At 45.7% G+C, this 25207-nt stretch overlaps 1 protein-coding gene across 3 annotated transcripts in view; it reads left to right on the top strand.

Moving 5' to 3' along the window:
- Positions 1-833: 833 nt before the first annotated feature.
- The window catches only part of PDE3B (phosphodiesterase 3B), a 166888-nt gene continuing 142514 nt past the window's right edge, over positions 834-25207 (top strand). For all 3 annotated transcript variants that reach the window (XM_029061597.1, XM_029061598.1, XM_029061596.2), the window contains exon 1: positions 834-2120. In XM_029061597.1, the coding sequence (XP_028917430.1) occupies positions 1047-2120 (1074 nt within the window). In that variant the 5' untranslated portion in view covers positions 834-1046. The remainder of the gene's footprint in view (positions 2121-25207) is intronic.

Below are 25207 nucleotides of genomic sequence, written 5' to 3'. Positions count from 1 at the left end.
CATCATCATCATTATTACAGTAAGCGCTTAAACAGTGCGGCTCAATGGAAAGAGCAGGGGCTTGGGAGTCAGAGGTCATGGGTTCGAATCCCTGGTCTGCCACTTGTCAGCTGTGGGACAGTGGACAAGTCACTTCACTTCTCTGGGCCTCAGTTGTGTCATGTGTCAAACGGGGATGAAGACTGTGAGCCTCAGGTGGGACAACCTGATGACCCTGCATCTCCCCCAGCGCTTAGAACAGTGCTCTGCACATAGGGGCTTGGGAGTCAGCGGTCGTGGGTTCGAATCCCGCCTCGGCCCTTGTCAGCTGTGGGACTGTGGGCGAGTCACTTCACTTCTCTGGGCCTCAGTTGCCTCATCTGTCACATGGGGATGCAGGCTGTGAGCCTCAGCTGGGACAACCTCCCCCAGCGCTTAGACCAGTGCTCTGCACAGAGTAAGCGCTTAACAAATACGACCATTCTTATGAATAAATACTAATACGATCATTATTATCGCACCCCAACGGGAAGCCCCTCAGGGGTGGGGTGGGGTGGGGTGGGGTGGGGGCTCCCCCCCGCCCCCCCAGGGTTCCCGCGCTCGGGGTCGCCTCAGGGGGCCGCGCGCCCCGGGGCCGGCCTGAGCATGCTCAGTCAAGAGGGGTCGGCGGGGGCGCGCCGGGCGCGAGGGGGCGCGAGGGGGCGCGGGCGGGCGCGCGCCGGGCGCCAGGGGGCGCGAGCGGCCCCGCGGGGCGGCCGGGCGCGAGGCGGGGCGGAGCCGCGGGGGCGCGCGGGGCCGCCCGCCCAACGGACGGCGCGAGGTCCGTGAGGAGACCAACTGCAACCGAGGCGGGAGGCGGCGGGCGGCGGCGGCGGCGGCCGCCTCAACTTCCCCCAGAGTTTCCACAGGGATCCCGAGGGGGGTGAGGGGAGCCGACGACCACAGGGAGCCCCTTCTTCCCGCCCTTCCCTTTCCTTTCTTCCCCTCCCCTCGGACGGCATGTCCGGGAGCGGCCCCCCTGGCCCGGCCGGTCCTTCCCTCCGCGGCCCGGCCCCGCCGCCCCGACCATGAGGAGGGACGAGAGGGAGCCCCGGGCGGCGGGCTCCCCGCCGGACGGCCTGAGGAACGGCTACGTGAAGAGCTGCGCCAGCCCCCTGCGGCAGGATCCCCCGCGCGGCTTCTTCTTCCACCTCTGCCGCTTCTGCAACGTGGAGCTGCTGCTGCCGCCGCCCCAGGACTCCCCGACCTCCCCGACCCTGCAGCGCCAGCAGTTGCAGCAGCAGTTGCAACAGCAGCAGCAGCAGTTGCAACAGCAGCAGCCGCCGCCGCCGCCGCCGCCGCCTTTGCAGTTGCAGCGGCGAGGCTCCCGCTTGTCCCGGGCGCGCCTGTGGCTGGGCGCCCCGGTGGCCTGGCTGGTCCTGTCCGTGCCGCTGCTGTGCTGGACGGAGGGCGGCGCGGGGGGGAGCGTGCTGGCCCGCCTCTCGCCCTGCCTCAGCCCCCTGTTGAGCATCGCCTGTGCCTTCTTCTTCCTCACCTGCTTCGTCGGCCGGGACAAGGCGGGGGCCGGCAACGGCAACGGCAACGGCGGCTTCTGGTGGCTGCTGGCCCTGCCCGCCTGCTGTTACCTGGGGGATGTCCTGGCGCTGCAGCCGGGCTGGTGGCTGCCCTGGGGGTCCGGCGACGAGCCCCCCTCCGCCCCCCAGCCGCAGATGGCCGGGCCGGGCCGGCTGGTCCTGGCGCTGAGCTGCGTGAGCCTGCTGAGCCTGCTGCACCCCGCCCGGCTGCAGCCCGGCATCCTGGCCGTCCTCTTCTCCAGCCTGGTGTGGTGGGTGTCCCGCCCCGGCCTGGGCTCGCTGCCCTCCGCCCTGCGGCCCCTGCTGTCCTGCCTGGTCGGAGGGGCCGGCTGCCTCCTGGCCCTGGGGGTCGACCGCCTGCTGCCCCGCAGGGGAGCCCCTCGCCCCCCGCCCCGGCTGCCCGGCGGCGGCGGCGGCGGCGGCGGCGGCGGCGGGGAAGACAAAGTGCCCGTCATCCGACCCAGGAGAAGGTCCAGCTGCGTGTCCTTAGGAGAGACCTCCACCAGCTACTACGGCAGTTGCAAGATGTTCAGGAGACCCTCGCTGCCCTGCATTTCCCGAGAACAGGTAGGATCCCGGGCGGCAACTTGGCGGGGGAAGGGAGAGGAAGGAAAAGTGCCGGCTCTCCTGGACCTTTCGCCCGCCTTCCCGCCTTCACTCACATTTACGGAGCGCCCGCCGGGTGCAGCGCACTGGATTAAGCGCTTGGAAGGACCAGTTCGGCAACAGACGGTCCCGGCCTGACAACGGGCTCACGGTCTGAAAGCGGGGAGGGGGGAACACAAGGAAAGCCTCGATGCCATCGAGATCAATAGAACCACAGATCAAGGCACATCATTAATAAAATAAGGAGAGCAATAAGTATGTGCAGATGTAGACAAGCGCTGTGGGGAGGGGAAGGGGGTAGAGCAGAGGGAGGGAGTAGGGGGAATGAGGAGGGGCAGAGGGGACCAGGCAGGGCTTCTGGGGGGGGGTGGGGGCACTTGAATGTGACACTTGGGGACAGCAAAACAAGGAGTGAACACACACACACTCACACATGTCCTCCCCCGCTCCCCCAAACACAGGGGAATAGTTTAAATCCACAGACCCTCTTTCCTCATGGCCCAACCACTATTTTGCCCCGAAGATGGACCCAGAAAGTTGCCACCAAAATAGAATGAAACCCCCCCCCCCAACCCCTTTCCAAAGTCGTATGGGCGATCCTGCCCTCCGAAGATGGAAGCACGTTGTTGTTTTCAAGGGGCCCCGGTATCTATTTATTTTAATGTGGCTGTGGGTGCTAGATTCCCCAAGACTGGCTTCAGCACTCCTCTGATGCCTCGCATGTTACCGGGAGAGGATCGAGCACAAAACAGAAATGAAACGCAGTTGTCAACTTGAAAGGAACGGGGAAGTCGGTGGATGACTCCCGAAAGAAGGAGCGTATTTGGGAAATTTACCTTTTTTTTTGGAAGAAGGAAGGCTTTCGGGGAGCTCCTCTTTTACGTCTAAAATACTGGTGGGGTAGTTTGGAATTAAAAAAAAATCCCTCAAGTGATTAAAAAAAGCCTTGGACTCTTTTTTTTCAGCAGCATGGGAGAGTTTTTTCGGAGAATAGCGTACCGTGCTTAATTAATCTTGAGTACCAGAAAAAGTTTAGAGAGAGGATTTCCAGTGTTAGCCCAGGCATTATAAACCCATATTCAACCACTGTGCTAGACGCCGGGGTAGATGCAAATAATCCTGAGCTCAGAGAGGGGTTTCGCAATGTCTGAAAAGATGTCTTTTTTTTTCAGCTGAGGGGTGCTAAATCCTTTAGGGTTCGACTTTGCTAAAGCTTTTTCGGGAGCGAAACTTTCATCGGGGAATTGAGTTTTATCCCGTCTGTAGCCTAAGGAGCCGCACATGTCCTCTAGCATCAAACTGTCCGTCTGGATCCTAAAAAAAGGCAGAACATTTTTTTTTGTCTCAGGCAAAGCAAAGGGGCGCAGCCCTTTTTTATTTTTTTTCCCCCAAGACAATGCATTCACCGATTGGTCTCAGGGTGGCCCCAGCCCCGGCGGCTGCTGAAATTCAGTGGTGGGTCAGAAAGATCGGGAGTTTATATGAACATATTTTTCTACGGTCTTCTTTGACCTCTGCATCTGGTGCTGATATTGCTGTGTTCCCCTTTCCGCGCTGTTGGTAACCGATACTTGCACAGATAATCGACGGGCAGACCAAAAAGTGTCAGGGGAAAAATTGCTTTCTTTAGGAAGGTAATCTGTAGAGCCGAAGAGCATCCATGGGCTTGACTAAAGCCATACGATTGCACCCAGATTTTCCCATATTCTATTCGAATTTGAAATTTAAAAGCTGTTGTAAATTATTCAAGTGCACATTTGGAGCTCTTATGGCCTTTTATAGCCTGACCAAATAGTAGCGAGGAGGCAAACGGCAATCCTCTTGGTGATACTTGGAGTCCGTCTTGTTGGACTTCAGCTATCCGGTTTCATATATTTTAACTTATTGGCCAGTTGCTGATCGGATTTATCATGTCAAGGTGGAACACCCTAAAAACCAACAACGTGCAGAGCGTCTCTTGATGCCATTGGACTGATTGTTGTTTTAGGTTTTGAATTGATGAAAGATGCCGTTTTCCAGCTGGGTAACCCTTTGTGTGCCCTCAGAAATGACCTGAGCTAAATCAAAATATCCCTCTACCGTTTTTACATAAAGCCTAATCCACCCCCCCTTTTTTTTTGGCTTTTGTTGCAGGACTTTAAAAAATTCTGTCCGCGGCCGCTGACAAATAATGCCAGCGATTGAACTCCTGTAAAGATGAATGAGCTGCTCAGGGGTTTCTACAGTTATTAAACTATCATTGTGGCCCTTGAGTGAAGTTTCTTTTTAAATTATTAACGCAGGGAAGTCCTTAGCTTCAACACGGTGGCTCGCAGATGTTCCGAGGGAAAGGGATAGACCTGTGGTTTTGCCTTCTCCCTTTGGGTAATACAATATTTTCACACTTAAAAGGGAAGTGGAGATTTTATGGAAATCAAGACAGTAATTAAAAGATTCCCAACGGTTAAGATGTTAGCTTTCTCTGGCAAATAACAGAATCCCACTTTCACATTTCACGGGGAATGTTGAAGAGGTGTAATAAAGCATCTCATTCGGGCTTTTCAGATGAAAATGGAGATTAAAAAAAGCCACACACAACAGTGCAGCCTAGGAAGAAACCGGAAAAGATGAAAACAGTGTGAGGTGAAATTTTAGTTAAGTTTTAAGTTTTCAGTTAGCACATTTTAAGGGTGGTTTTTTTTTTTACCTTTTAGGGTAAAGTTGTTGGGAAAAGATGAAGAATAAGCATTTACGCTCTTGAGAAAATAAGGTTTTTCTGACATAGCAAACCCACTGAACTTTTAAAATAAGGAACTGTAATTATGAGTACATTTCACTTTCAAAACCATATTTTCAAATCAGTTCATAATTTAAAGAGGTACGCATTGTTGGAAAAAACCTCAGGGATTTGAAATATATGCCGCAAACTCATCTGTCTGTCTATGGTTTTAGTACACCTTGTACTATGCGCTCGCATTTATAGTAATACTGAGCTCTTTTGGTAATCTTAGAGAGAGAGAGAGCGCTTTGAAAATTAACAATGCATGTTTGAACATTTGAAATGTTCAAGATTAGGTTCCCGGTAATCTGGTATAAATTTATAAGAATGCAAGTTCTTAACCTTATTAAACGTTTTTCAGCAACACATGTAAGAGGTTTAAGATTTAAATCTAGTTACTGCTGACAGCCTGTGTTCTGCTTTGTTTGGTTAATGAAAACCCTATGAGAAAGAAGCACTAGGTTCATGTTATGTTTTCCGGTAGTCAGCTAAAACTGATACTTGGAAGAAATTGAATCTCCCCTCCCGTCCCCCGTTCCCCGTCCCCCCACTCCAGCTTCTTGAGTACATTTTTACAAGTGTTGGAACTGAAATGCACTTAAAATGTCATTAGTTAATTTGTAGTCTTTGTTATTTATTACACAATATAATTTACCATTTTTAAACCTGATTTCTTTATGCCGTAAGTACAGGTTTTACGTGGTTGTGAAATGCTGATGATTTTGAGTGCTTTTAGGATATGTTACTCACGAAAATGATGAAGTTTATTTTTTCAGCAGAGTGTATAAAACTCAACAACATTTCAAGTGCTAATCTTACAATGAGGGGTTATTCAAAAGTCGGGGAGGGGGGAATACAGGTCAATAACAATGGGATTTCAAATATGTATACATTTAATTGTGTTCCAAGGAATTTGCAAGCCAGCAGGCTGTCTGTAAAAGGATGGTGTGTATGAAATAATTTTATTGTTCATAGGTTCCTGTCGATGTTTATGAAATAGTTTTATCGTTTAGAGCTTCTCCTGAGGATCGGACAATGGTGTTGTCGTAAAGTTGATAGGGCTAGAGAAAGATTTCTGTTGAATCCTCTGAAAAGAAACATTTGAAGTACTGTAACTCAACCTCTTTCAGATATCCTTGTTTTCTTTTATTCATCACTGTCTTTGATATATGTAGAGAAACTGCAGGTGACTTGAAATCACCTCATGTACTCAAATGTCCTCCGGAGTGCAGTAGGCATATTGTATGTTACAAACCCGTAGATAGCAGAAATAGCATTCCTTCCCTGCTTGTGAATTGAGAAAGTAGTATGTAAACATGGAGTATTCCTCAAATATTGAGCAGGCCGTTTTAAAATGTACGATCCAGTGTTACGCACGCCCACGCCTTTTGGTTCTCAGAGGAGCTTAGATTTTGGAACTCTCTCTCCAAATTATCTTACTAAGCCTCATGCCTTTCAGGAAAAACCTAACTCCTGCCCTTTTCCCCCCCTGAAATGGTTAGGCTGTTATCAGCGGTAATTAGAATATTTGGGCAGTTGTGTTGACTGAGTCTATTTGTATTTGGAAAGAGCTCTGTTAAAAAAAAAAATAGCAAACCATTGCATTTGGGACTAAAAAGGTGCTTCGTCAGAGTCCAGTGGAAGTTAGTACTCAGATTTGCCTGTGTGATTGGGAAATGGCCTGCTTCATTTGGTTTAAGTTTAAAAGGGTACTGTTTTGTAATCGTGTCTATGCTGCTTTTTGTCAGTACCCTTTGAAATGACTCTTTTAACTAATTTTGTGTGGTGAATGGAAATTTGGTTGCCGTATCCCTTTGTCATTTCAGAAAAGCCAAACCTTTGTAATAAAGAAGCTCACTGTGGGCAGGGAATGTGTCTGTTTACTGTTATAGTGTACTCTTCCAAGTGCGTCGTACAGTGCTCTGCACCCAGTAAGCACTCAATAAATACGATCGACCGACTGACAGATTTCAAAAACAAGAGGAAAATTGAGTGTAAAATAAATAATGGATTGGACTTTCCTGCCTGACTCTCCACTAGAAAGCGATTAGCTTTTGGTCTCTTTTAAATCTTACGTAGTTTGGGTCTGCAGTTTTAACTTTTCTCTCGGGTGCTGAGAGAAAGGAAGACAAATAGACTATTTTCTTGAGGCCCCGGTCTCTCTTCAGTTTCAGGAATTCTTCAATCCTGGGGAAATATATTACTGTAACCCTAGACAGTTGGGTTTTGCTAGCCCCCTAGCCTGTTGACATCATTGTTCTCAAGAATGTCAGGTCGTCATTGCAGTCATGTAAATCATACCTTCTCTGTGTGCTCCCATATTGCTAATAACCTGAAGATTAATCTTTTTGTCGGCACTAGACCGATTCCCAACTCGAGGCTTGCCTTTCGTTCTCATGGAAGTGGATAACTTGTGAACCTACGCCCTTTAGTAACCCTTCGGATATTCGAAGAGAAACTCTTTAAAATTGTCCACAACCTCTCTACCTCTGAAACAGGAGGCTTTACAGTGAGATACGATACCTTCACAGCCATCCGTCGTCGATGAAAGGTTGCCTTTGAACAGCCGTGGCTGATCCGTTCACCTCTTTCTGAGATAAAAAGCAGTTTTTCAACGAGGGGGACTTAATCGATCTGCCGGTGGTACTGGTCAAGTGCTTACTGTGTGCAGAGTACTGAACTAAGCGCTTGGGAGAGGACAGTTCTCTGTCTGAGAATCCATTTAAATCCTTGCCATGAAAGGAATAAGGTTCCCCTGGCAGTCCGATTAGATTCCAAAGGGAAATGACTGCTTGGGAAGTCCCTGCCGATTCTGATAGATGCCCAGGTCGAGTAGAATAGCCAATCTCTGGAAATCGCTCCTTTCCCCCCACAGAGGTGAGGATGAGAGTGTGCACGCCTTTGGGGATCTGGCATGTGGGTTCAGGGAATAAATCCACCAACTGGATCGCATACTCTCCCAGAGCGCTTAATACAATGCTCGGCGCACAGTAAGCACCATCGCTGCTGCTGACGGTGGTGGTGGGCAGGGGTGAGAAATGGTTCTGCCCCCTGCCATCTTTATCTGACTGCGCCAGTCCGAGCTGAGGGAGAGTCAGTTCCATGTACTCTAACGTGAATTTTCAGTTCACAGTTTGGGTAGAACACATGGGTAGGATGAAGGATATTCATGCCACAACACTTGGCCTAAGTAGGCTGGATGGAGGAAGAAATGGTTATGTTCACGTGTCTGGTATCTTTGCCTCAGCTCGTATGCTATAAAGCAAATTAACAGCGAGTGCCAGGGTAGCATCCTTTCGCTTAATGTTGGACCTTTCCATACTGTGGGAATTCTGTTGATTGATTGCATTTGCAGCGAAGACTATCAAGCTCGATGGTATCTTGGGACCATCTCGCCCCCATACCCGGTGAGTCCCACTGAGTCAGTGGCTACCGTAAGCCAATTTTTCCAAAACTCGAGGCTCTTAAAAGAACACACCACCGGTGTTATAAGAGAAACGAGTGCCTGCCAGATAATCAGGAGCTTCTAGCTATTTTATAACTGTAATGCGGAGATCTAGCTAAAATTACCTTCGGTTTCTGAAAAGTCACCAAGACTTCATTTTTAAAGGTGGCTCTTGATTCGATTGGTAATCGAACAGTTGTTGCAACTTTAAGTTCTCTTCAGACTGTTGTGTAAATAATCTTAAATATTTTCTGACCTGCTTGTGACTTTTCATCTAGGATAATTCTACTTTGGGTTTAAAATAAAGGCAAACTGGTTCTTGGCCTCCTTTGGAAATGCAGTGTCTTGAAATGTATTATTTTGTTCTGTAGAGTTCCTGCCGTCATTCTCCCCTGTTAACATTCCAGCAGCCCTGCGTCATATTTTTAATAAGGATATAGAAAAATCAAGAGAAACACCAAGAATGTGAGACTTAACAGTCCTTCTAAAATGGTTGGGATCGAGGAAGCTAGTATTTCTATTGTCCCATGGGAGAATTGTTTGTGTAGTTTGGCTAGTTAACCACTTAGTTTGATAAGCATTCCAAATGAACTGCTAGCTTGAGAATTAATATTATTATAATGAACTCGTATTGATCACTAGTATTGGGCGACGTGCTAGTGGGTTCAGAATAAATCAGCTTAAGTAGTGTTCAAAATGTGGTTAAGTGGGCTGAAAACTGGACTAGAATCAAATGGCTCGGAATTCTAACCGTGGCTCTGTTACTGCTTTCCGTGAGGCTGTCGCTAGAATGGAGAAGGCGCCGCTGACCTCGGAGGCGGTGCTTTTTTGTCACTAAAAAAAGAATTATAAACCCATTTACATTCCTGGTTGTACACTTAGACCACATAACTGTTACTGTAAATATTCACCTGCTAAAATACATTACAAGGCATCATAGGAAGAGACTTATTTTACAGATTACAAGGCTGTTAAATCCACTCAGTACAGTAAGGTGCATTTACAGGGTGATATGCCAGCACGACCGACTCTTCCTTGTTCCGATCTCGTTCCATTGGTTAGTATATAGGAGTTTTCGGACAGATGGATGCGGGTCTCAGAAACTTGTGATCTCTGCCATTCCCAGAGTCATGTTCTCAGACTTAAGTTGGTAATAGTCTCGGTGAATGATGTGCTTATATCGTGGTAGTAGTGGTGGGGCAGCATCGACTGGGTATCTACTTGGTGCAGCGCACTGTACTAGGTGCTTGGAATGTACAGAGGAGCTTGTCCAAAGCACCACACCGAGCACTCACGAAAGGAACAAAAAACCTGGCCCTTACCCTCGAGGAACTCACGGTCCTCTAAACTGCAAGCTCCTTGTGGACAGGGATTGGAGCTGTCAACTCTGTTATATGATACTCTTCTAAGCGTTTTGTTCAGTGCTGTGAACACAGTAAGCGTTCAATAGATGCAGTTGATCTCTTTGGGGAGTGACAGATGATTGACAAATAGGGGGAGCAAGAGGAAGAATTAAGGGTATGACTTGTAACCGAAAATGGGCTAATGCTGTTGTATTGTACTCTCCCACACACTTCGTGCATTGCTCTTCATATAGTAAGCGCACAGTAAATACGACTGATCGAAAAAGCATGTAAGGATGAAATAGATGAATAGGTAATAAAATGTATCTAAGTGTGGAACGTTAGATGGTAAACTCCTTGAGGGCAGAGATTGCTTCTTCTAACTCTACTGTATTCTCCCAAATGCTAAGTGCAGTGATCTGCACAGAGTAATCACTCAATAAGACCTAGGCCATTGTCATAAAGGAATAATTGTGTAAAGATTTTTTACTGATACTTGTTAAGCATTTTCTATTTGCCAGGCACTGGGGTAGAAGCAACCTAATCGGGTCTGACGCAGTCCCTAGCCCGCATGGGATTCAGAGTCTACGTTAGGAGGGAGAACAGGTCATTTTGTTGCCATTTTACAGATGAGGAAACTGAGGAACAGAGAAGTGAAGTGACTTCCTCAAGGCAATGAAGCAGGCAAATGAGGAGCCAACTCTCAATAAATACCATTGATTAATTTTTCAGTAGGATTTTGAATAAAGTGAATTTACCCACCACCGTTTCAACAAAACACTTGTCGATATCCCTCCCTTCCCTTTTCCCTCAGCAAAGGAAAGTAGGGACTTCTTTAGTAAAATGCAAATGAAAAATGTACACATTTCTGTTTTTTTACCTTCTCCTCTTCCAAAGGAAAACTGATTTTGATCTAAGGCTGGAGGGTTCTTTTGGATGGATCGTGGTTAACAAAAGTCTCAGTTAACCGTAAATTTATAAGTGTAGGTGCAGGGGAAAAAAAAAACAAACTGGGGCCGCAGCAGCCGGGAGGAGATTTGTTCCTTACTTCTGAAAAGAAAGCAAGACAATCAGCCACCAGGAAGGAAAAGTTAATTCAGCACACATTCAGGTACATAGATGGATAGATATGACTGTTACTCACTTTTAAGAATATCCTGCCCTTTAAGTACTTGTCAAAATAAAATTAAAAAAGCAAACTGAGTTCTGGAGACCCTGGCCTTTTATTTCCCAGAATCCAGTGGCTTATAACACGGTTTCAGTTGCACAATATTTTATAGGAGGATTTATTCTACCGAGCTTGCTCACTTTGTTAGCCTTATCGTTCCTATAAGGCTACTGGCTTTCTCCTTCCCATAGTCCACAGGGGAGGGCAGGGAAGGATGGGGCTGGGCTGGGCCTGTGTCCCTGGAAAGGTGGGGAGGTTGGGAGCGAGCGCCGGCCTTGACCCCCCGGGGCCTATGGTCTGCAGAGCCTGGGACCCATCTGCAACTGGTTGGCCAGTATCGGGCAGTCGTCCTTAGCGTGGGCAGTGGAGCGATGGTCTTTTTGCTCTCATTGGTTTGTTCCGTATGTTCAATTTGAATCTGGATTCGAAATATTTCCCAAGATAGTCTCTTTAAAACTTGGAAAAAAAATTAAATCAAGAGAAAAGGCTGAATAGGGACTCTGTAAAGTAATAAGTATGGCATCTATCAAGGGCTTACTCTGTGCTAAGCGTCGGAGTACACCCGAGAATATCAGCTCGGTTCCAGAACCCGAGACACCCGAGGCCCAGAGAGGTAAGGTGACTTGCCCTCCAGGTGATCTCATTTTGATTCACTCATAAAGATGAGGACTCTGTTTAGGGGCTTTCTCCTCCACGACCACCTACTGGACTCTGCAGCAGCAATGGCAGTTAGGCAGTGGGATATACTGAGCGCTTATTGTGTCTCGAATTGCTGAACTAAGCACTTGGGAGAGTACAATATAGAGTCAGTAGACACGCTCCCTACCCACAGTAAGCCTCCAATCTAGAACACTGGTCAGGCAGGTGAGGCCGGCAGGTCAAACTTTTTTCTTTTTCTTTCAGGGAAAGAGCTCTTCCATGAGGCCCATCGCAGACCTCCTCTCTAGTTCTCTGCCATTCCCCTGATGGGTTCCATTTTCCCTGCTGCCTAACCCCCTTCAGAAGTGGTGCCAATATTTTCTCTCTCACCATTTGCCAAAAATAATGAGGGACAGCATAAGCTTTCTTTTTTTTTAATGTTTTTTGTCAACCACTACTATGTTCCCAAGTACTGTTCAAAGTGCTGGGGTAGAGACAAACTAACCAGTTTTGACACAGTCCCTCTCCCACATGGGACTCACAGTCTTAATTTCCATTTTACAGATGAGGGAACTGAGGCATAGAGAAGTGAAAGTGACTTGCCCAAGGTCACACAGTAGACAGGTGACGGCGCCAGGATTAGAACACTGGTCCTTCTGATTTCCAACTCCTTCCATTCAGAATCAAGGAGTGAGGAAGAGGATGCAGCTTTCCTTTGGGACTCTCAGACAAAGCAATATCTTATAGTTGGCTAGTAAAAAGTGTGTCAGATGACTAGGATTTGTTTTTGCTTTTTTTTAATAGATTTTTTTCAGATTAGAAGTAAATTTATGGATTCAGCCGTGGAATAAACCTGTCTAAAATGATGAAAATTAACAGGTCCTGGTAGGGTACCGGACCATAAGGGGAAGAAAGTTGCGTACCCAAAGACCGTCTCCTGAAAGTGGCCTATATTGGCATCCCAGTTTAGAAGCAATTAGCATGAGTTTGAAAGCAGTCTTCAAATGATTGGAAACTGTGGGATGGGTCTATCTTCATGCGGTCTGCAGGTGCCCAGAAACCCGCTGCCTTGGCATCCTTTGCAACCACTATGTGATTTGGGGAGACAGATTAGGGAATACGTTAGGATCATCAAAGGTCGAAAGAAGCAGGGTGGCCTGGTGGAAGAGCCATGGGCCTGGGAGTCAGAAGACCTGAGCCCATCATTGGGCAGGGATTGTCTCTAACTGTTGCCGAATTGTACATTCCAAGCATTTAGTACAGTGCTCTGCACATAGTAAGCGCTCAATAAATACTATTGAATGAATGAATGAAGACCTGGGTTCTAATCCCAGCTCTGCCACTTGTCTGCAGTATGACCTTGAGCAAGGCTCTTAACTTCTCTGGGCCTCAGCTACCTCATCTGAAAAATGGGGATTAAGACTGTGAGTCCCATGTGGGACAGGGAGCGGGTCCAATCTATTTATCTTTTATTTACCTCAGCACTTAATACAGTGCCTGACTTCTAGTAAGGGCTTAATTACCATAAAAACAAAGAATGGCAAAATGAGGATCTGAAACTAATTATGCAGAGTTTTGACGGGGTCTTGTTGGCATTCATCCGAGCTGCTTCAGTCTGAGCAAGAAAAATTTGCTTGTCCTGTTACTTTTCAAACTAGACCCGGATGTGCGAATTTCACCGAGACGGAAGTAGTGTTTCTTATTTTCCGTGTGGAAAGTAAAAGAAATTCCTACCTGGATCTCTGCAGCGTGACTCAGTGGAAAGAGCCCGGGCTTGGGAGTCAGAGGTTGTGGGTTCGAATCCCGGCTTTGCTGCTTGCCAGCTGTGTGACTTTGGGCAAGTCACTTCACTTCTCTGTGCTTCAGTTACCTTATCTGTAAAATGGGGATTAAAACCGTGAGCCCCACGTGGGACAACCTGATCACCTTGTATCCCCCCAGCGCTTAGAACAGTGCTTTGCACATAGTAAAAGCGCTTAACAAATACCACCATTATCCCTGGTGGAGAGTGAGATTTCATGATAGGGGGCGAGGTCGGCCAGCCAGCTAACTTGTTCAAGAATAAGCTGAGCACAAAGCTTGGGCGGAGCAGAATGTGAGAGGCAGGGGTCATGGCCGCTTGGCAGCCAAACGGACAGTAGACAGGAGGGTCCTGAGAAGCAGCGTGGCCTAGTGGGTAAGTCACGGACCTGGGGGGTCAGAAGGATTCCCGACTCCTCCATTTATCTCCTGTGTAACCTTGAGCAAGTCACTTTGCTTCTCTGTGCTTCAGTTTCCTCACCTGTAAAATGGAGATTAAGACTGTGAGTCCTGTGTGGGACAGGCACTCTGTCCATTCTGATTAGCTTGTAACTATTCCAGTGCTTAGTACAGCGCCTGGCACATAATGCTTAACAAATACCATTTAAAAAAAAAAATGGTGGGAGGCGGGGATCGGGGCAGGATATTCACAGCCCGGAACTCCCATTCTGGGACCTTTTTAATCCCAGAGTTGAGGCCCTGACTCATATGGGGCTTACACTCAAAGTGGGAGGGAGTAGGATTGAATCCCCATTTTACAGTTGAGGAAACCAAGGCACAGAGAAGTCAAGTGTCTTGCCCAAGGTCACACAGCAGACGAGTGGAAGACCCGGAATTAGAACCCAGGTCCTCCGACTTCCAGGTCTCTGCTCTTTCCATTAGGTCACGCTGCTGCTTCTTTCTCACGAGTTGCCTCAAGGCCCCAGTTTTATGGGGACTGAGTTCGATGCCTATGCTGCCAAAGGACTTTTGCTACCTCCTTGCCTGCCAAACATCCTCTCCCAAAACGGGGAGCACCCCATTCCCAAGTTACAATGGGATATCACCCCCTTATTCCCCTCCCCAAACCATAATGCATTCCAGTCACGTGGTCTATATTCCATGATTGAGCTATATATTAAACCACATAGAGTGATCAAAAATTACAAAGAGGGATGCTGCTAGTATAATTTATATGCCCTCCATTGCCATCAGATCAGATTTCTTGACCTTATGTAATTCACAGTTTTATTCATATTGTACAGTGAGCCAAAAGTGTGTATTCTCTCTTTGTACTTGGCATGTACACGTTTACATAATTCAGTAGTCTTAGGGTTGACTCTGTCTAGGTCCAGGTATTTATTTGGCAATTTTATTAGCAAATAACTGAATTTAAAATTGCATACGTGAATTGCTTGTGGTTGCATAATTTTCCCAGGGTTTTTAAAAGCAGCTAAGTATTGTAGGGGCCACAGAGCTAATCGGTAATTTGATTCACACACACTGTATCAAATTGACATTATTTGTTCTCATAGGCGTTGCCTTCAATTTCCTAATCTGTGTTCTCGCCCGGGAAGCATAATAAGGTCAAATAGCACAGGGTCCGCTTATTAATTTGTATATTTTGTTCTACTCTGTGGTCCATTCTCTTATACTCCGCATACTCCATCATTAACCGTAGATTAATCGGCCCTTCATCAGGAAGCTTGTCAGGGTGAGTTCCCACTTGTCATTCTCTTTGTAGCACACGTCCCTCCTCATGTCAACCGTTCACCACTCTTAGGACTGAGTGCTTGTCGAGGGTCCACATAGTTAATTTGCAGTTAACGATTTTATAATAAGATATTTTAAAATAAACGCGGCTGCTAGAGCACTCAGACGGAGATAACATAGCTCACGTAGGAAGCGTAAGGGTTTAGACGCTCCTTTGCCACGGTTTCAATTCTTTGAGTTCGCGCCAACTGGGACCCAGTGTAATTACCAATGTGGTGACTCAAAAGAACTAGGAACCTTCTTCGCCCTCTCCTCCCTAGGGCTGAATGTCTCCTGACTACTGTTTTCAGGTGGAAATGTCATAAATACGCGCTTACACTGGTGACCTTGCGATATCCTTTCATGAAACCTAGATTTGTGTCTTTGGTTGGCAGATATGTTTGCAGAATATTTCCACGTAGAGCAATACTCTGAAACTCACATATTGAGTCCAATTTGCCTAGTGTGCAGAATCGATTCCTTCATAAAACAATAAGTAAAATCCCCAGTGTGGGGATAGGAACCTCTAGACTGTAAGTTCGTTGGGGGCAGGGAATGTTTCCGTTTATTGTTTTCTCGTACTTTCCCAAGCGCCTAGTACAGTGCTGTGCATACAGCAAGCGCTCAATACGAATGAATAAACCACCCCACACCATCCTTTTGAGCCTGGCTCCGTCAGGGATACATCAGCATGAGTATAATGCATATTTGCTGCTGCCTCGGTGCCTAGAAGGATTCAGTCTTTTTCCCGTTGGGCAGAAATCACAGGAACCACAGAGCCAGGATTCTGGCAGTGGTGTCGCCCTGGGAGTTGAGAGACCTGGGTTCAGGGTCTGCTCTGCTAATAATTTTTTATTTTTAATTTTCCTAGTTAAGTGCTTACTAATTGCCAGGCACTGTCCTAAGCACTGGGGTAGATGCAAGATAATAAGGTAGGGCACAGTTGATGTCCCGCATAGGGTTCACGGTCTTAATTCTCATTTTACAGATGAGGTAACTGAAACACAGAGAAGTGAAGTGACTTGTCCAGCGTCTCATGGCAGACGTGGTGGAGACAGGTGGGTCTAGGTCCTCTTCCTCCCAGGCCTGTGCTCTTTGAGCTAGGCCACACTGCTTCTCTTTTTTTAACTGTGAATAGCATCATCTCAGTAATAATAATAATAATAACAATAAAATAATAATAATGGTATTTAAGTGCTTACTATGTGCCAAGCACTGTTCTAAGCCCTGGGATAGATACAAGGTAATCAGATTGTCCCACGTGGGGCTCACCCTCTTAATCCCCATTTTACAGATGAGGTAACTGAGGCACAGAAAAGTTAAGTGGCTTTCCCAAGGTCACACAGCAGACAAGGGGCAGAGCTGGGATTAGAACCCACGTCCTGAGACTACCAGGCCTGTGCTCTTGCCACTGTGCCATCCTGGGAGAAGAGCTTGGCTTGGTGGATAGAGCACAGGCCTGGGAGTCAGAGCTTTGGAGTCAGAGGTCATGGGTTCGAATCCCGGCTCGGCCACTTGTCAGCTGTGTGACTTTGGGCAAGTCACTTAACTTCTCAGTGCCTCAGTTACCTCATCTGTAAAATGGGGATTAAGACTGTGAGCCCCACGTGGGACAACCTGATTCCCCTGTGTCTACCCCAGCGCTTAGAACAGTGCTCGGCACATAGTAAGCGCTTAACAAATACCAACATTATTATTATTATTATTATTAGGTTTATGGGTTCTAGTCCTGGCTCTACTACTTGTCTGCTGTGGGACCTTGGGCATGTCACTTAACTCCTCTGTGCCTCAGTTAACTCATCTGTAAAATGGGGAAGGAAACTGTGAGCCCCGTGTGGGTCAAGGGACTGTGTCCAACCTGATTTGCTTGTATCCACCCAAGCACTTAGTACTGTGCTTGGTGCATAGTAAGCGCTTAACAAATACCACAGTAATAATACTTACTATTATTATTAGGAGTGTTAGCAACTTTGAGAGTGAACATAACGAGAGCAATCCTTGCATCGTTTCTCCGGACCCCTCTGGGACTATCATCAGAGCAAATTCTGGCCTGGATCGACCATTTTTGTGACCCAGAATGACATTCCCTGTGGACTTATGTTTCCTAGTTGTCCTATGCTTGTCTTCTCCGAAATCTTTGGTCAGATTCCAAGCCAGCCTTGGTGCCTTTTGGAAAAAGAGGGTAATGGGATTCCACCCTCATAAAACCAATGCGCATGCTTTAAATGCACACTCTCCGCTTTGAAATGTCAGAAAGCATCAGCCTTCCATGCCGTGGCAGCTTCAGGAGTTTGGGGACGTGAGTTTCAACTGGCACAGGATTGATTGGCGTCACGCTCCTGGTGACTTTCAGTAGCGTTAACCTCAGTGAGATGCTCTGTTGCCCTGTTGGAGGCGAGACCACTTCAAAGCCCACACGGCTGCAAGCCGGCGGGGGATTCCCTCAGATGGGTCCCGGAGCGGTAGACCCATCCGCCCATCCTCAAAATCGCATAAGATTTAGGGCTTTGGACTGCCTTCTTGTTTTATAACGATACCAAGGGTAAATAAATTAGGGGAATCCTAGTCCAAAGCGAGAACTACCCAAGTTCACTTCCTTTGTGGAAAAGTTGTATAATAAGGTTGGGAATTTTTGTTAGGGAAGGGTTAAGGATCCCTCTCGTTCCCTGCCGGACAATTCGAGCTAACAGTCGGAGGATTGAATTTTTAGATTTTTGACACCTCTGGGTACTGTGACCTCATTTCCTGGTCAGTGTCAGAGGACGGGTGGAACTCCTCTTCAGAAGCAGCCTGAGAAGCAGAATGGCGTAATGGAGAGAATGGCCGGGCTGGGAGTCAGAAGATCATGGGCTCTTATGGCTCCACCACTTGTCTGCTCTGTGACCTTGGGCAAGTGGCTTCACTTCTCTGGGCCTCAGTTACCTCACTGTGTAAAATGGGGATTGAGACCGTGAGCCCCACGTAGGGCAGGGACTATGTCCAACTCGATTTGCTTGTATCCACCCCAGAGCTTAGTACAGTGCCTAACAAATGGTAAGTGCTTAACAAATGCCATTATTATTATTATTGTTCAGGCTCCTCTCCATCCTGCTAATGGCTATTCCTCTGACATATTGGCCCTCCTTGCCCGCTATCTCCCCGCTCGCACTCTTTGCTCCTCTCAAGCCCACGCCTTTCCTGCCTCTGACCCCTTACTCATAGTGTTTCAACAGCCTGGAATACATTTTCCTTCCACCAGTCCTCAACTCTCCCCAGCCCTCAGAGCCCTCCTAAATCCCACTTCCTCCAACAAGCCTTCCTTGATTAATCGATAGTTCCCCCAATCTCACAGACCCTTCAGTTACTCTTATGTGTTGTATGTATGCCCATCCTCAGCCCTTGTGTATGTCAGTCAGCAGATCAGTTGTACATGTTGAGTGCTTACTCTGTGCAGAGCACTGTCCTAAACGTTTGGGATTAATGCCTATCTCCCCTTCTAGACTGTAAATTCACCGTGGACAGGGACCTTGTCTATCAATTCTGTTGTGTTGTAATAATAATAATAATAATAACAATTATAGTGGCATTTGTTCAGCACTTTCTATGTGCCAAGCACTGTTCTAAGCTCTGGGGTGGGATACATGGTAATCAGGTGTCCCACGTGGGACTCACAGTCTTCATCCCCATTTTACAGATGAGGTAACTGAGGCACAGAGAAGTTAAGTGACTTGCCCAAAGTCACACAATTAAGTGGCGAAGCTGGGACTAGAGCCCACGACCTCTGACTCCCAAGGCCGTGCTCTTTCCACAGAGCTACGCTGCCTCTACTGTACTGTCCCAAGCCCTTAGTACAGTGCTCTGCACACTGTAAGCACTCAGTGAATATACCATTGATGAAGGTGTGTTCTCAAGGAGATTAGAGTATACAAACTGTTCTATGTGTGTATGTGTGTGTATAAACAAGCCTGTATACACAGTTGAACGTTCGGTTTTACTCTAATGGCTTTGCTTGTGAATGTTTTTATGCCTGTCGCCTCCTTTAGAATATATGTTCCTTGTGGGCAGGAAATCTGTTTCTGCTGTACTTTCCAGGTGCTTGGTACAACACATGACATTCAGTAATTGCTCATTGAATGTTCATTCATTCAGTAGTATTTATTGAGCGCTTACTATGTGCAGAACACCTGTACTAAGCTCTTGGAATGTACAATTCGGCAACAGATAGAGACAATCCCTGCCCAATGACGGGCTCAATGTCATTACTACTATCTCCTACTAGCCCAAGTCTTAGTTCCAGAACATACAGCCAGGGACTGCTCCAGTTTCGGTGTTAATATGGAACCAGAGTAGTTTTAAGAATTTGTTGCGATTGTATTGGTGTCAGGGGTCTAGAGTGTTGGAGGCCAGGAGAATGCCATTAAATCCAATTGCATTTGTGAATTTGCCCTGTTGTTAGACTGTTATGGGCAAGAATGATGTATAAACTTCATTTGAGGGCATTGGGTATTTGATTTTTCTGGAAGATGCTAAGTGAGGAAGGGGATTCTAGTTGTCTTGTCTTACGCTGTTCTGACCCACGGCGACTCCATGGACTCATCTCTCCCAGAACGCACCCACTCCCCATCTGCAGTCAAGCTGGTAGTGTATCCGTAGGGTTTTCTTGGTAAAAAATATGAAAGTCGTTGAATCACAATCTCATTTGTATGGTTTAATTCAATTAAACAATTTCCTGTTGCTCCACTTGTATAAAGCCAATATTTTCTCACATTGATAAAGATTCTGGATTGGTAGGGATGATTTCTTTTCGAAAACTGCTTTAAAATTTCATTTTTGATATGTGTCTTTGAAATATAAAATCTCTTTGCTTTTGATTAGTCAGGAATGAGAAGGAAGTTTTTGGTCAGGAAATTTCTTCAGTTAATGTGGCTATGTAATTTTTTTAAGAAAAATATCAATTGTGGCAGAGACGATGTAAGTTGAGATTCAAAGCACGGCGTAGTATTAATCGTCTTTAGCTGTGGAATCTGTAAAGCAGCAAAGAGTTTCAGCTTCGAAGCTTAGAGATAAATGAGGGATGGAATCCTAGCAACTGAAGGCAAATAGACAGATACGTCACTGCCACATTGATGTCAGCAGTCAGTCTTATTTGCTTGTGAACTCTTTTGTTTTAGAAGTTTGTTTACAATGGGTTCATTCAGTGGAGCAGGGCTAAAGGACTGAAAATGGACTCTGTATTGTGCAAGTCCTTTACTCCGTATACGAACTTTAACTTATGCGTAGGGATTCATAAAACATTATTATTTGAAGTGGAATACTGAAATAGCTGTTCATTTTCTTCCCGGGTAAATTGTTTTACTTATTCAGCGTAGACTGCAAGTAACAAAGTATTGGCGTAAATAGGTGACCTAAGAGGCGGAGCTGATAAAGTGGTCACGTTGTGCCCGTTTACTGTTGTGAACTCTTCATTCAGTCAGTCATATTTATTGAGCGTTTACTTTGTGCAAAGCACTGTACTGAGCACTTGGAAAGTATAATTCCATATCAAAGAGACAATCCCTGCCCACCTCGGGCTCACAATCTAGAGGGGGGGAATATAGACATCAAAGCAAGTAAACGGGCATCAATATAAATACATAGAATTAGATATATATATGTATATATATGTTCACACACACATCAGAACAAGTAAAACGGACATTAATACAAATAAATCGAATTATAGATATGTGCATATATATATACAACTCTGCTCTTCCAAGTCAGGTCTTAAGACTTCATAGATCATGAACCTTCTGAGATGAATTCAGAAGCCTTCAAGGATGGGATAGCTCAGTGACCTTGGAAAACCTAACTTCCTGAGACTTTTTTCCCCACTAGACTTTAAACTCTTTGTGGGCAGGGAACACATCTGTTACATCGTATTCTCTGAAGTACTTAGTACTGTGCCCTGCACACAGAATGCACTCCTGATGATGATGATGAGTGGTAAAATAGGAATAATTGATTCAACTTAAGTATGGTTCTATCAGTTAACGTTGGTTGAGAGATTTTTGTGGAAAAAAATACATTGAAATGTGGAAATCAAATGTTCGAAGTCCACGGTGCAGACCATCTTTATGTTAAGTAGGGTGAAGGAAAGGACACCACTCAGAAATAGTAAGGTTTTCACAGATTTAAGTTCTTATATATTTTCAGAGTTTTAAGCCGCATATTTATCCTCACGTACTATGATTTAATAAGAGGTCTGGAAAAGATGGGCTGAAGGCTACTAACCAGGAAGCCATTCAACTTGCAGGGTACGAGGCCCATCTGTGTGTGGGCAAGGCATGTTTTGTCCGACAGCCTCGGTTCCTGGAATTCTAGTCTTCCTCCCAGGTGCCGAGATCGAAGGCTTGTTACTCTTTATCTTGGTACCAGGAACCCCACGGCCTCTGCTCTCAGCAACAGGATAAAAACCGGAGGCCTGGAATATTCTTACACCCACGTTTATGGGTTCTTCCCTGTGCCGCGGAGACCAACGCTCTTTGGACACCTTACGTCACTTTGGGCCCTCGCTTTCTCTGGCACAAGAAAAAGCAAAGAGGTCACTCTGGGAACTGGTGCTTGCGTGTGGTTTGGGTGGGGGCGTGGCGGGAGGGTCACGATGTGTTCTCCTGGTCGACCTGGCCAAACTGTGCTTTGATCTTCCTGAATGCTCCCTGTCTGTCGGAGCCCAGGTGGTGGACATCAGAGTTAGACCCTGCGTCATTTGATGGAAAAGCAAACCGTTGCCAGTACCGCTCTACCAGTTTAGCACTCTTAATTGGTTCTGTGAAAATAGTGTTAAGCGAAAGAGCACTTAATGGAAGTATCATTTCCGCTAGGAAATAATGCAAAGTGCATTAATGGGCTCCCAGGATAAAACAGAATTGATCAAAAACAAGAGAAATATAACGCTAAAGCGATAAGCAGAAGAGCATTGTACAATCACATAACGATGAACATATGGACCAATAACAAGATTTTGAACGTTTTTCCTGAGTCCAGATTGCACATAATTTACAAAGTGTTTCTTTCACATCCTGTCCGGTGAAAAAATGACATTCTAGAGATGACATTCTAGAGATGACGTTATCTCTGCGAAATTGAAATGAGCTCTAATCTCTCTGTTCAAGTCAGTCAGAATATTTGAAAAGAGGAGAAGGGAACTGCTCAAGCTGTGGCAGTTTGGTGGGGGTTAGGGCAGATGTTGGAAATCAGAGAGTTCTGTAAGTATTATGGCTATTAAGATTCAACAGCATGATCCCAAGAGAGTCCTAAATGAATTGCAGTGTAATGGGGATTGCTGTATGGCTCCTTCATGCAGCGACTGAACAACTTGTAAATTTTGAGGCCTATTTAACTGCAATCTCCTTGTGGGCAGGGAACGTAGCAGTGGGGCGTAATGGGATAGAGCACGAGCCTGGGAGTCAGAAGGACCTGGTTCTGATCCCGTCTCTGCCACCTGTCTGACATGTGACCTTCGGCAAGTCGTTTCCTTTCTTTGTGTCCCAGTTGCCTCATCAGTAAAATGGGGATTAAGACTGTGAGCTCTATGTGGGATAGGGACTACGTCCAAACATTAGTTCTTAGAACAGTGTCTGGCATGTAGTAAGTGATAAATACCACAATTATTATTACTAATTATTATTAACTCTGTTGTTTTGCAGTCTCCCAAGTGCTTAGTACAAGTGTTCTGCATACAGTAAGGTACGCAGTAAATACTGTTGATTGATTGACGAAGGGGTAAAGTAAGTGCATATGATGTGTGATTTTTATTAAAGATACAAAGCCAGAGAGTCTTTTCTTCGGTGTCTAACCCGATTAGCTTGTATCTACGTCAGTGCTCGGTACCATGAGTGCCTGGCACATAGTAAGCTCTTAACAAATACTATAAAAAGTGATAGAGAAATGAGAGAAAATACATAGATTATACCCATGGAAGGGAAAGAGAGTGAGAAAGGAGAGGTGGACTTGCCTGACTTTCTCCTGGCCTTTACTGTATTTTGAGGTCTGATGAAACAAATATAGCAGCATGTGGTGGAAGGAGAGAGACTGCTTTCAAATGTCTCCCTCATTCTTTTTTCTAAAGAAGAAGAGGCTAAACATATCGGCGTATCTTTAATTTCATCAGTTAAGTGAAATTCTAGATTTCAGTTTTCCCTCGTGGGCAGGGAATATGTCTCTTACATTAATATATTGTACTCTACCAAGCGCTTAGTACAGTGGTCTGCAAATAATAAAGCACTCAGTAGACACGGTCGACTGACTAACGCCCCTCCAGTGTCCAATACAGACAGTCCTCCGATAATGCAGGGGTTGTGCTCTGGAAGAAAACTCGTGTTATAGTTCTCGTGCCCCGAATGATGTCATTCGCCTACACATAAACATTTCTTCCAACATCGTATCGCACTCTATCCAGACAGACCCGGGTCGTCAGAAGAACACGCCCTAATTCCTTGACGCTCTGCCTGTCCAAAACACGTAGAAAATGGGAGAACTGCTCTTTCCTTCTTAGAAGCTGTACATCCTTTGAACTGTACTTGAATGAACTCTCTACTTCACTATTTTCCCTTTGAAAAAATGTGTTCTGTTGCTGCACTTGCCAGGCTGTTTGAAGTGACAGTGCTTTTGAAGTTGAACTTGCATTTTCTTGTTAAGATACGGATCATTAACCACCCTTAGGTTTTGTTCAACTGAGTAATAAACGGAAACGTTTTCAACAAATAAAGGACGTTTTAGAAACCGGTTAGCACGTGCAGACTGTTTGTCCTGTTTATCATGCACATAAATAGCTGAGCTTTCCAGTTTTAGCACATATTTAAGCAGTTGGTGTATCGACATGTTGTTTTGACTGTGACGTGACTTTGGAAGAAAAGCTGAGCAGAAAACCCCTCGGCATTACTAAACAGCAGCGGTTATGGAAAAGGAGAAGATGGATTTAATGTGAATTGAATCTCAGACTACCCTTCCTCTCTTCCCTCTCCATTTGGCCCTCTGGGTTTCCATCCTGTTCTCCATAAATCCCCAGCCCTAGAAAGTGGAGGGGAATGCTCCAGTACTCACATTTATTACTGCCATCCAAGTCAATAGCATAATTTTTGTGGTATGTTTTGTCAATTTTGGGATGGGTGGAGAATGGGTGTGGTGATTGGAAAGGTTAAGACTTTATTTAGCTTTTTGATGCCTTTTGCAGATGGTGTGTTGAAGATTGCTATGCACTTGTAAACTTGCCTAGTGAGCTTGAGCCACTTTATAAAGGTGCTACATAAACGTATAATGAACCCAATAAATCATTTAGTGTCTTAATGTACTATCGAAACTTTCGTTTAAGGGATGATGGATATGATCTCTTAGATGCTTAGCCTCTATTCAGAAGCTGAATAACCAATGTGTAGCTGACTTCCTTTCTCATAGCTCTTCTACTACTTGATTATTTTAGTGTTCCTATACTACTCATGAGCACCTTTTTAAATTAAATTTTTTTTATGGTATTTGTTAAGCACTTACTATGTGTCAGGCAGTGCCTTAAGTGCTGGGGTAGACACAAGCTAATCAGGTTGGTCACAATCCTTGGCCCACTTGGGGCTCACAGCCTTAATCCCCATTTTACAGATGAGGTAACTGAGTCACAGAAAAGTAAAATGACTTGCCCAAGGTCACTAAGCAGGCAAATGGGGGATCCAGGATTAGAACCCTAGGCCACGCTGCTTCCCATCCCACCTCACACAGAGGAATTGGCCGTGGAAGAGAGAGGAGGTGAAATTCAGCTATGCAAATGTTGCTATGAGTTAGCAGCTTCAGTAAAATATGTTAGAAGAACCTGAAATTATTGGCCAAATTAATGATTGTTAGGCTTTTCAACTGATGTAGTTTCCTCATCTTCCCCCTATTTATTGCCTTAGAAAATCAAGAGCTGACTACAAAACCTATGTTAGGCAACCTTTTGAATGTGTATACAAAATATTACATTAGCATAAAGAATCCAAAACAAATTCCAGAAAGCTAGGAATTTACATTTATGGGTAATTATTGCAACATATTTATTTAGACGACTTCATGAAGGCATTTGGAAAAAAACTGCAAAGAAAACATACTCTTCTGGTGTCTTTCTCATAAAAATCTGCCCTTAAAACTTTAACTAAACAGTTTATCAAGCATTTCATT

The sequence above is a fragment of the Ornithorhynchus anatinus genome, chromosome 3 (genome assembly GCF_004115215.2).
Source record: "Ornithorhynchus anatinus isolate Pmale09 chromosome 3, mOrnAna1.pri.v4, whole genome shotgun sequence".
Lineage (NCBI taxonomy): Eukaryota > Metazoa > Chordata > Mammalia > Monotremata > Ornithorhynchidae > Ornithorhynchus > Ornithorhynchus anatinus.
The sequence above is the reverse complement of the archived record's forward strand: the minus strand, read 5'-3'. Positions and strand labels throughout refer to the sequence as shown.